We start from the raw sequence: 12,592 nt of genomic DNA on the forward strand, positions 1-12,592 counted from the left end.
GGGAAATGATTTATAAACATTTTCTTTCTTTTCTGTAGCCATTCAGAAACACTTGTGTTATTGGGGTCATTGTCTTGCTGCATGACCTATATTATCTTGAGATGTCCTGATTTTGTTTCTTCAGAATTTGCTTGTATTATACAGAATTCAGAATTCAATGTTCTGGTCTATAAAGGAAAGCCATCCTAAGCCAGGTACAGCACGACAGACCCCAACCATGATACTACCACCCCCAAGTTTAACAGTTGGAATAAGGTTTTTTAATACTGAAATGCAATGTTTTTTTCTTTCTCAAAACACATACATTTTTAACACAGTTTGTGTTTTTATATTCTCCTTATTTACTTTATTTAGGGTTTACAAACGTTTATGGGTTTACAAACGTTAAAGCTCTTCTGTAATTGGAATAATTTGATTGAGTCACAAACTGTCCCTTTGAGGGCAATTAAACCAGTCAATATCTCAGAGTCTTTGCTTCCTATTAGAGTGAAGCATTCGTTCAGAGTAGAGAATATTAGATTGATTTCAGTGCTAATCTACCAGGATTAAGTATCTAATACCAGGATTTATTCAGCATGTTTATGGTGTGAAGAAGAGATGCAGCAATGGATCACACTTTCTGTTCTAATGGTTTTTTTGAGATAAAGTCAATAGACCCAGTTTAAACCAGTGGAGCACTGGATGCTGCATTGTTATAAAACAAATGTACCACCAAAAATAGCAGTGCAGGTTCAATAGGAGCACAATTAATCAACACACAGTAACATACGCAAGGAATCGTGTCTTTCTATTGGGCCCATGACCTTACCAATAACACATATACTATACATCCCAATTACACACAGTTACACCATACATACACTCCCTACCCTACAGAACACAAGAGCCCGGCAGCAGAAGCTGGTTAGTCTGGTTAAACAGGTTGACCATCTTATTTCTTGTCAAAAATAGGTTATGTGTTTATTTGATGTTAGTTTGATGGTTTATTTGGTCTGCTCGATGGTCAACCAGTCCAACCAGCATGATTAAGGTCATCCAGCAATACTAAGGTCAATCAGCTGGTTGAATAGCATGTCCAGAAAAACCAAGATTGGCAACCAGCATGACCAGCCAGCAGAACCAAACTGATCAAATTGCATGACCAGGAAAACCAAGGTGGTAAACCATTTTGACAAGTAAAAACAAGATGGTTGACCAATATGACCAGCAAAACCAAGCTGGTCAATCAGTATGACCAGTAAAACCAAGATGATTGACCAATATGACTAGCAAAACCAAGGTAGTTGACCAGTATTACCAGCAAAACCAAGCTGACTTACCATTATAATCAGCAAAATGAAAGCTGGACAACCAGCATGACCAGCAAGACCAATATGGTTAACCCAAATGACCAGCAAAACCAAAAGCACGCTGGTTGACCAGCAAGACCAGAAAATTCAAGCTGGTTGAACTGCAAAATCAATTTTTTTGAAGACTATGACCAATAAAACCAATCTAGTCAATCATTATGTCCAGCAAAACCAAGGTGGCTCACCATTATAACCAGCAGAATTAAGCTGGACAACCAGCATGACCAGCAAGACCAAGATGGTTTTAACTGAATTACCAGCAAAACCAAAAACGGGCATGTTGACCAGCTAGACAAAGAAAATGAAGCTGGTTAAACTGCAAAATCTAGTTTTTTGATGAGTATCACCAGCAAAACCAAGATGGATCACCCACTTGACCAACAAAACCAAAACCGGGCTGATCAACCAGCAGGACTGGGAAATTCAAGATGGTTGAACTGCAAAATCAATTTTTTTAACAAGTATGACCCGAACAAAAGTTAGTCAGTCTGTATCAATCAGCAAAACCAAGAAACAAAGCTAATGTGACCAAGCATGTTGAGTATTTACAGTATTTTTATCTTAATGACCCATGTTTTAACCACCTTAGCCCATCAAATACCATCTAAAACCAACATAAACTGGTCCTGAGTTGGATTATATTCTCCTGCTTACTTAAAATATGTCTGTAAATGTATTAGAATCATGGAAGCTCTAACCGCTAGAGAAGCCATCAGTCCATGTACAGCCATGCGTGTCTAACTGATTGACCCGAATGACCAACAAAACAAATCAAATTGTCCAACATGACCAAGCATGATCTAATCAAATGGAACATACGTTGTTCTGGTTGAGAGCTCATTGACCAGCTAGCTTTCCAACCACCTTGACCTTGAAAGACAATCTTAGACCAGCTGAAACCAACCTTAAAATTCCTGAGCTGGATTTTTTTTATAGTACAGCAGGCTACACTGTCTCACTTACTTGAAATATGTCTGTAAATTTAATAGCAACATGGAAGCTCTAACCGCTAGAGCAATCCTGATTGACGAAGCCATCAGTCCACGGACAGCCATGCGTGTCCTCGCAACGTTCCAGCGGCGGCGGCGTAGCGCACCACCCATCGTCTTTAATTAACATCCACTCAGCTGCTTAAACGCTCTGACAACGTCCCAGAGCCCTCTGTCCGTTCTGCTTACTCCCTCCACTCTCCTGTGTGAGAGTATCGGCAGCAGGATTTGATGAATGGGCTCGTGCATTGACTGTCAGAGAAGATGCTACCAGTTGGGAGGTTTGGGATGTTTTGGGGGGGGTGGGGGAGCCCCCGCCGGGCCTACAGTATACCAATCTCATCCACACTATCATCCATCAGACGTCCTGTAAATCCCCCGTCACCCTGCTGCAGTCCAACAGGAAGGTAAATTGCATTGTCAAAGGGGCAATAAGCCCGGTGCACCCCCCGCTGACCCTTCACCTCCAAGCCCCACCCACCCCCAGTGGAAAAAATAAAATGTAAAAAATGAGAAAGCTCTTCCTCGCCACGATTGCCGGAGACGCAACCAAAAAGAGCCTCATTAAGCCTCGACATTACAGACTGTTTGTTTCATTTACATATGACAGAACTAATAGCGGCGTAATTCCTGCCGACTACGCCACAAGCCGAGATGATACATGGCTTCTTAAGTACCGAGCGCTTCCTGGCAGCCTCCTCGCGCGAATACAGTCAGCTCTAATAATTCCTCACACAAACTGTTCCCCACTTAGACCTGCGACGAGACTCTTCTCCCGCAGGACTCTTCTCCAGCAATCGTCTCGAGATATCTCATTTGAAACTGGGCTACGGAAAGGAGTAACGGATCACGCGTCCCGCCACCTTTTACATTTCAAACGGCTCACATTAGATATGATGTTCACTGCTCTGAGATCCCCGGAGATTACGCCTCTCTGAGTACTAAAAAACTGGAGCAATATTACTGCTGTTCTGTCCTCAACTAAAATGCCTCGCTTGTGTCAACAGGCAGATAAAATTTCTCTTCAGTAAACACACTGACGTTTAGAGTAGAAGAAATCAACATAACACTGTGTTACATTCAAAATCCTGAAGTAGATATTTATATATACAGCTCTGGAAAAAATGAAGAGAGCACTTCAGTTTCTGAATCAGTTTCTCTGATTTTGCTATTTATAGGTTGTTGTTTTATTTTATAAACTACAGACAACATTTCTCCCCAATTCCAAATAAAAATATAAAAAATGTAATTTAGAGCATTTATTTGCAGTATCACATTTTTCATGCATCTTGTCATCATGTTCTCCTCCACCAGTCTTACACACTGCTTTTGGATAACTTTATGCTGCTTTACTCCTGGTGCAAAAATTCAAGCAGTTCAGTTTGGTGGTTTGATGGTTTGTGATCATCCATCTTCCTCTTGATTATATTCCAGAGGTTTTTAATTTGATAAAATCAAAGGAACTCATCATTTTTAAGATCAGAACACTTTTACAGAACAAATTTAGAAAAGGAATAAAAGAAACAAGTACAATAAATTGAACAATTAAAATTAAAACCTCTGAGTTTTGCCTTTTGCATCCCGTCATTGTCTAGAAAATCGATTTTTGCCATTTGTGAATCGACTCCTCGAATCGAATTGTCCGTATGTGAACTGAGATGTATTCTTAAATACATTTTTCCCCACCTCTATTAAACATATTGTTTAAATGCCAGTCGTGTATTAAGGATTATTAGAGAAAGAAAGCTACTATGAAGCATGTCTTAGAAGCTTATCTTATCTTATCTTATCTCAGCGTAGTTAATCTTAGCCTAGCTTAATTTAATTGATATCTCCAGTTTTGCTCCTGAACGTCCTGTTCTCCTCCTCCCTCAGAGCGATGGGGAACCTGCAGCAGTCTCTGGTGTGTTTTGAGAAGAGGCTGGTGGTGGCTCATGAGCTGGGCGAGTGCAGCGGGAAGGCGCAGGCGTACGGGGAGCTGGGCAGCCTCCACAGCCAGCTGGGAAACTACGAACAGGCCATCTCCTGCCTGGAGCGTCAGCTCGCCATCGCCCGAGACACCTCCGACCCCCTGCTGGAGGGCCAGGCCAGCTGCGGGCTGGGCGCCGTCTACCAGCTGATGGGCGAGTACGACACGGCGCTGCAGTTCCACCAGCGAGACCTGCAGATCGCCGAGGAGATGAGCAGCTCCGGCTGTCAGGGTCGGGCGTACGGGAACCTGGGCCTCACCTACGAGTCTCTGGGGAACTTCGAGCGGGCGGTGGTTTACCAGGAGCAGCACCTGAGCATCGCCGCCGAGACCAACGACCTGGCGGCCAAGACTCAGGCCTACAGCAGCCTGGGCCGCACCCACCACGCCCTCCAGAACTACTCCCAGGCAGTGATGTACCTGCAGGAAGGTAAGGGGCGGAGCTACAGAGGGTGATCAATAATAATGATAATAGTAATGGTTTATTTGTAGATTTGATTTGCCAGAATCTAGTGTAAATACAGCAGAAGTTTGGACTTTTCCTAAGCATCCTAGTTTTGCATGTTCATGTGCAAAATTCGCATAGATTTTGCATTGTGTGGATCTGGACTGAACCACATCATTTCAGTTTGGGTTTTTAGGATAAACAGAAATAATGTGCCTGTAATTATGAATTTGTTATTATTATAGCATTAATTTTAAGCACTAGTCAGTTGGTATGCAGTAGGGCAATATTTTAACGTATTGTGTGTAAATCGAGTAGCCGCTCCCATTTCTTCCCATTTCAGCCTCAGGAACCACAAAACCAAGTTAACAGAGTGTTTTGGTTTGTTTAACACAGTTTTTAAGTTACTACATGATTCCTTATCTGTTCCTTCATAATCTGATAGATCACTTCACTATTCATTTACTATGTAGGAAAAAATAAAAATATAAAAACACTGAAAAACAGCATCCAGACCTGAACACAGCTACAGTAACATCAGCTCAGACAGTCCAACCTGCAGTACATCAGCTCCTACACTCCTCACACAGACGCAGCTCTGTGTGCTATACAGTTTTAATCACAGCCGTCTTTCACACACACACACACACACACACACACACACTCACACACACGCTTTCTCACTCCTACACACGTGAAGAGGCCATACTCAGCTAATTGGCTGTCAGGCAGGGGAATGCAGGGGGTTTATGGCAGGTGTGAGGTAGTGTGTGTGTGTGTGTGTGTGTGTGTGTGTGTGTGAGTGTGTGTGAGTGTGTGTGTGTAACAGTCTGTATCCTGGTTGAAGACGACTGCAGGGTTATTATTAAAGAGTTGGGACTCAGATCCAATAAAATGCTGGGTTTATCAGATAAAGACCAAACCCAACACCAGCCTGCAAAATATGATCAGATTTGTCCAACTTTACTGTGCTGCTGGAATAAACTGATTTTACTGACTAAACTGAAAGATATTCTTATTTGAAAAAGTTTTTTTTTTAAGGCTGTGTGGAATCAAAGTATTTTATAGGCAAGATATATCCACTTATATAAAGATATAGATATACAACTCTGGAAAAAGTAGGAGAGCATTTTATTTTCTCTCAATCAGTTTCTCTAAATGAAAAGTAAAATGAACATTGTTGTTTTATTCTATAAACTACAGACAACATTTCTCCCAAATTACAAATAAAAACATTCTCATTTAGAGCTTTTATTTACAGAAAATAAGAAATGACTGAAATAACAAAATAGATGCAAATATCAATATTTGGTGGAATAATCCTGGTTTTTAATCACAGTTTTTTTTTCATGCATCTTGTCATCATGTTCTCCTCCACCAGTCTTACACACTGCTTTTGGATAACTTTATGCTGCTTTACTCCTGGTGCAAAAATTCAAGCAGTTCAGTTTGGTGGTTTGATGGTTTGTGATCATCCATCTTCCTCTTGATTATATTCAATGGGTATTGACCTGATTTTGATGTTGTGCATTTCAAGCCGAGGAAGGTGTACTTTTCCTGTTGTTATGATAGCAAAGACACTGACATTATGCCCTAAATCAAGCTGCACAGTGCACAGATCACTGAAACAGGACCCTTTATATTTAATTAGCTATAAAATTTGATTGGCCCCAAACCATAGTTAATGAAATTGATCCGGACATCCCTACTATAACATAATCACACATTTATATCTTTCAATACACAGTAAATACATGTATGTTTGGTTTTGCAAAATATAAAACTAATTAATAAATCGCCGTCTGTCTGTCTGTCTGTCTCTCAGGTCTGCGTCTGGCGGAGCAGCTGGGCCGGCGTGAGGACGAGGCCAAAATCCGCCACCGTCTGGGGCTCTCACTGTGGGCCAGCGGCAACCTGGAGGAAGCCCAGCACCAGGTACACAAACACACACACACACATTATACACACACACACACATGTCCAAACTTGCCGAAATGGCACTCAGACTACACCGGATTTCCCAGGCTGGTCTAATGATCGGCCTGTAGGTGGATTGTTTTTGTGTGAATGAGTGTGTAGTATAAGTGTGTGTGTAGTATAAGTGTGTGTGTGTGTGTGTCTATTTTGAGTCTTTGTGGGACTGTCATCTCCAGCTGTCCGTCACTCTGAGAGCGGCAGGAAGGGGCGGAGTTTGATAGTCGTCCCACACACTTTCAGTCTGTTTTAGTTCTAATTGATTTGGTGCTGTCAGAACCGACGCAGCGCAAACATCGCCCGCGCTCACGCTTCCCTTTGTGTACAGAGAAACTACTCAGCCTGATCCTCCTCGCACACACACTCAGACACACACTCCTACACACACACACTCCTACACACACTCCCACACACACACATCAGCGGTATCAGAGCTGCAGTGTTCAGGAAAGAGGTAGGACTATTGGGCTGTCAAAGAGCCTGTAGTGAAGCAGTTGAACTCGGTGTTGACCACACGAGGATTTGTTGGTCATCTCCACCAAGACAAAACCAGAAAGGCAGTGGAGTCCTGCGTTTGTCTTGGTGGAGATGGAGATGCCCAACAAATGCTTGTGTGGAGGCACCATGGTCAATGCTGAGACGAACCATCAATTTCTTCAACAGTCCGATGTTACTGTAATGAATAAATAAAGAATAACCCTTAATTGTCATTGCACATTATTATAATTACACAACACAATTGGATTAAGCCCTTGGTGCAATTTAGGGTAAACAGATGTAGTAGAGCATAACATAAATGATTCACTATAAATTAAAAGTGATCCATTATACGCAATCCACACAACTGCAGCATCAGTTATTGCACTGAACTATAAATGAACTATATGGTTTTGTTCAACAGAGATGTGGCCCTTCCATAAAAACTGTCTCTGAAATGGTTTGTCCTTGTTTTAAGTTAAAGTTTAAGCCTATAACGTGTGCCTGAGGACAGTAGATCAAACATCCGATGTCCTGATCTGTTTAATCTGTCTAATGAGGTTCTGAATATTGCACACTCCGGTGCCTGTTTTCAATACTTTTCATAATTTTTATATGTATCTATTTCTAAACTAACGATTAATCAGAATGATATGATCAATAAATAAAAAATATATAACATAATATATAACATTTTATAGGAAAAAAAACTATGAAAGAAACATTATCTGCACAAATTACCTCTTATTTAAGTGATATTTATATATAATTACATACATTTTTGTTTTAATGCTTTAACATGATAAGTGTTTCTTACTGCTTTTTAAAGCATTTTCATGATGTATTATCAGTATATTATTGCATAGTTGCTGGATTGTCAGTTTTTGATGCATTTTCAGGCCTAAAATATGTTAAATAAATATTGCATATTGTAAAAATGTTTCTGAACACCTAAAAAATAATGTTTTTACGAGTTGTTGACGACAGCAAACTACTAGTAGTCATTTAAAACTGTGAATTTTGTGTATTTTTATGCTGGTTTCTCGTTTCTCTGCAGAGAGTTTAGTGTTGAAGTACTGAAAGTGGAGTTCAGACGGGCGGGGAGCTGCTGCTTTTTCAGGATTGTTTCTTGGTGCTTCAGCTCGGGAGTCGCGGGGTCGCTGGAGCTCTGCGGCGCGGGGAGATTGCTTTCGGGCCTCTGGCGTTTTTGGGCCGAGTCGGTTTCCACTTTCTGTGAAGGCAGATGGAGGAGCTGATTTCAGAGTGCTGGCTCTGCACTCGTCTACTCCAGCCTGCCGCTGTGAGATACGGCTCCTCCGGGACGAGCTGCAGATCCGACTTCCTGCGTGAATTCTGCGCTCCGGCTGCGATACAGTGCATTTCTCCCGCGCAGTTCGCTCGTGTTGCCGTGGCTCGCGGTGCCGTGGCTCGCGTTGCCGCGGCGATCTGTCAGATTACTTGCGTGCCGCGGCTCTTCGGGGAACGGCGCTGGATAAGACGATAATGTCTCTGTATCGTCACGCGGCCAGCCTCGCCAATTAACCGCTCACGCCGGAGGGAGAGCGAGGGGGCGGAGTCTACATCTGTTGTAGCAGCTCTGTAGAGACATCAGATATCACTGATAGTTCAGAGATAAGAAAGTAGCTTATGTAGAATATCAGTGCTCTCGAGATAACCTCTCCTCTTTTAAATGTTTTTCTGTAATTACTTTTTTCAAAATTTGTCAAATTTCTAATTCTATGCATAATTGAATCATTCAGAGTGTGGTCAGAGTAGAGTTTGGTATGAAGTGATCTATTTCATAAAGAAAGAAGCTACAGTTTCTACAAACAAATTATAAGGCACATTTTAAGCGATACTAGTAAGGAATAAGGGTGTTGCCATGTTTCCCTTCTAATGATGAAGCTGAGGGAAATGTCTAAGTAAACTAAACTGTAGTTCTTTTATTTCAAAGTTAACCGAGCGCTGGATGTTAATCTACACAGATTTCTCTCCTGAAAACGTTTTATTTGGGTGAGTAAAGAGCTTTCGTTTATTTACATCAGGCTAAGATTTACAGTATTTTAGTGCAGTTAGCAGCGCTTAGCGCTAGTAAATGCCCCCCGGCAGCGCTATACTGAGGAATCCTGAGTGTTGTGATAAACCAGAGTGATATTAGCCAGCGGTTCATCTCACGTAGCCTGTTTTAACACGGTAAACATGCTGACCTCGGAACAGTGAAAGAGCTAGCGCTATAGTTAGCGGCTAAAGCTAATACTGCATTTGCAGTATTTTTAACAGCACAGTTGGTGGTTAGTGGTTAGCGCTAGTTGATTTTCTGTATTGACCTTTAAATTCCGCAAACCCTCTGAAAACCGTGGAATAAATATGATTTAAAGTTCTACATCACATAAAATAAGTAAAAATGAGCTCTAATTACTATCGGCTAGTTTATTATTAAAGGTTTACACAGTAAAGGACAGCTGTGTGTGTGTGTGTGTGTGTGTGTGTGTGGTCAGTGTAAATGGGTGGGAAATGAAAATGAAAGTCAGAGAGGGCAGTGTGTGTTTATGTGTGTGTGTGTGTGTTTATGTGTGTGTGTGTGTGTGTGTGTGTGTGTTTGTCTGTGAGTAATGCTGTAAGCATGGCTGTTGATGCTCCTCCCCCACATGACTCAGTATAAGAGTGTGTGTGTGTGTTTAGATGGATAAATGACGCTGAATTGGTCTGTTGCAGATTGTAGGCCATGTGTGTATATGACTGTGTGTGTGTGTGTGTGTGTGTGTGTGTGTGTGTGCGTGTGTGTGTGTGTGCGCATGCTCTGCCAATGCATTCCACTCTTAATTGATTGCAGGCTGGCCTTGGCGGATGCTGACGAAAGGAACACTGCATTCCACTGCCGCAGCCCTGCTGCACACACACACACACACACACACACACACACGCTCATATACACACTCTATAAACACACACATGCACATATATACATCCCATTGACCATTAAATGGAACACATTAATGTATACATGCAAGATTCACAATAATCAAAACACACACACACACACACACACACACACACACACACATACACATACACTTACACTAATACACTTACAAATGCACACACACACAATTACACAAATAATTTCACACACACACAGACATAGACTTATACACATGCATACATATATACACACACACACATATAGAGCCTATTGAGTACACACAAATTAATGTATACATGCAAGACTCACACAAATCAGAACACACACACACACATATACACACATACATATGCTTACACTAATACACTTACACACTCAAATACACTTAGCTTAATGGATTAGGTCTGAGGGATGGAAGTGTGTGATTGCTATTTTACCGGCGCAGCTACCTGGACGTGTCCAACGTGTCCAACAGCTCATTTACGTGAACAGCAGTGTTATTTTATTTGTGTTGCCGAGATAGCGATGAACGTCTGACTGTTGGCGTCTGTCTAGGTTGTATTCAGTCAGTGGAGCTCCTGTGTTTTCTGTTACCAAGATAAACAAGATAAAACTCCAGAAATGTACCTGAACACACCTCATTTCCAGAACACCACGCCCATCAGTGTAGATATATTCAGAAGATCTACTGCTGTTTAAACCAGGCAGGAGGAAGATAGAGTGAAAATACACTGTTGAAGTGGTGTAAGATAGGGCCTGAAGCCTGAAATGAATAATAAAGTGTGTGTTTGTGAGACTCTTGGAGACAGACAACTGTGGCTCCATCCCTCCGACCCTCTGTCTATCCCGTCCATCCCACGTCCTGTAGGGAGGGTCCCGTCGTTAGCAAGAGTCCTGTTAGAGAGGAGCAACACACAAATTCTGCCCATAGAGCCCGTCTTTATTCATGCAGCTAAATGAGATCCAGACCGGTGTGAGGAAAGCTGAGGCAGTGTCTGCAGCTCCATTTAATCTGAGATACCCCCCCATACAACCCCCCCCACACACACACACTTTTTTCTGTTATGCAAACACGCCTCTCTCACCTCTCCCCTGTTTTAAAGCGCTCATTAACGAGTTCACGTTAGAGTCTGAATTGACATGCCGCTCCGGTCGGTGCCGCGGGAGCTCTAGCGGGAGCTCTGCTGAACAGAGGCGTATTACCCCTCCTATCTTATCTCTGATGAAAGGAGAGCGAGGGACGGGTGGAGGAGGGTGGAGGGGATGTTTGTGGTTCCTTCGCTGCAGAGAACAAGAGAACCAACCCAGATGGAGATGAGAATTACAGAATTACAGCTGTAGAGCTCTGCTGCCACCTGCTGCTCATTCTGGGGAACTTTAATTGTCTTTCCATCTGAGAACAACAGTACAATATAGAGCAACATAGAACTATAATACTACTACAATAAATACATTAAATACAGAGACAGTCTAAATGTGCAGATCACTTCAGTTTCTGAATCAGTTTCTCTGATTTTGCTATTTATAGGTTTATGTTTGAGTAAAATGAACATTGTTGTTTTATTCTATAAACTACAGACAACATTTCTCCCAAATTACAAATAAAAATATTCTCATTTAGAGCATTTATTTACAGAAAATGAGAAATGGCTGAAATAACAAAAAAAAGATGCAGAACTTTCAGACCTCAAATAATGCAAAGAAAACAAGTTCATATTCATAAAGTTTTAAGAGTTCAGAAATAATCAATATTTGGTGGAATAACCCTGGTTGGTTTTTAATCACAGTTTTTTTTCATGCATCTCGGCATCATGTTCTCCTCCACCAGTCTTACACACTGCTTTTGGATAACTTTATGCTGCTTTACTCCTGGTGCAAAAATTCAAGCAGTTCAGTTTGGTGGTTTGATGGTTTGTGATCATCCATCTTCCTCTTGATTATATTCCAGAGGTTTTTAATTTTGGTAAAATCAAAGAAAATCATCATTTTTAACTGCTCTCTTATTTTTTTCCAGAGCTATGTGAGAAATATGAAGTGTTTATCTTATTTTATTTTATTGTCGGCTGTTTAGTATAAGTGCTACCTGGTTTACCCTCTTCTCCTCTTTTTTTCAGTTGTATCGTGCCTCTGCTCTGTTTGAGACTATTCGACACGAGGCTCAGCACAGCACCGACTACAAGCTCTCCCTGTTCGACCTGCAGACCTCCTCATACCAGGCTCTCCAGAGGGTCCTCGTCAGCCTCGGTACCAACTGATTTTGGGGTTTACTCTGTACTATAGGTTTCTGTGTAATTATAATTACATTGAAAATTTACTTTATTTCTGTAATTCAGTTTAAAATGTGAAACTCATATAATATATAGATGTATCAAACACAAAGAGTGATCTATTTTAATAATAATATATTTTATTGTTGATGATTAGGAAGCTTACAGCCAATAAAAACCCAGAAAATTAGAATATTAT

General features: G+C 41.4%; 1 protein-coding gene across 3 annotated transcripts in view; it reads left to right on the top strand.

The window, feature by feature from the left end:
• Positions 1-12,592, top strand: part of ttc28 (tetratricopeptide repeat domain 28) — a 243,305-nt gene that overhangs the window by 208,737 nt on the left and 21,976 nt on the right. For all 3 annotated transcript variants that reach the window (XM_022680773.2, XM_049468570.1, XM_049468571.1), the window contains 3 exons: positions 4,214-4,737; positions 6,578-6,687; positions 12,241-12,370. In XM_022680773.2, coding sequence (XP_022536494.2) covers positions 4,214-4,737; positions 6,578-6,687; positions 12,241-12,370 — 764 coding nt within the window. The remainder of the gene's footprint in view (positions 1-4,213; positions 4,738-6,577; positions 6,688-12,240; positions 12,371-12,592) is intronic.

The sequence above is a fragment of the Astyanax mexicanus genome, chromosome 20, assembly GCF_023375975.1.
Source record: "Astyanax mexicanus isolate ESR-SI-001 chromosome 20, AstMex3_surface, whole genome shotgun sequence".
NCBI lineage: Eukaryota > Metazoa > Chordata > Actinopteri > Characiformes > Acestrorhamphidae > Astyanax > Astyanax mexicanus.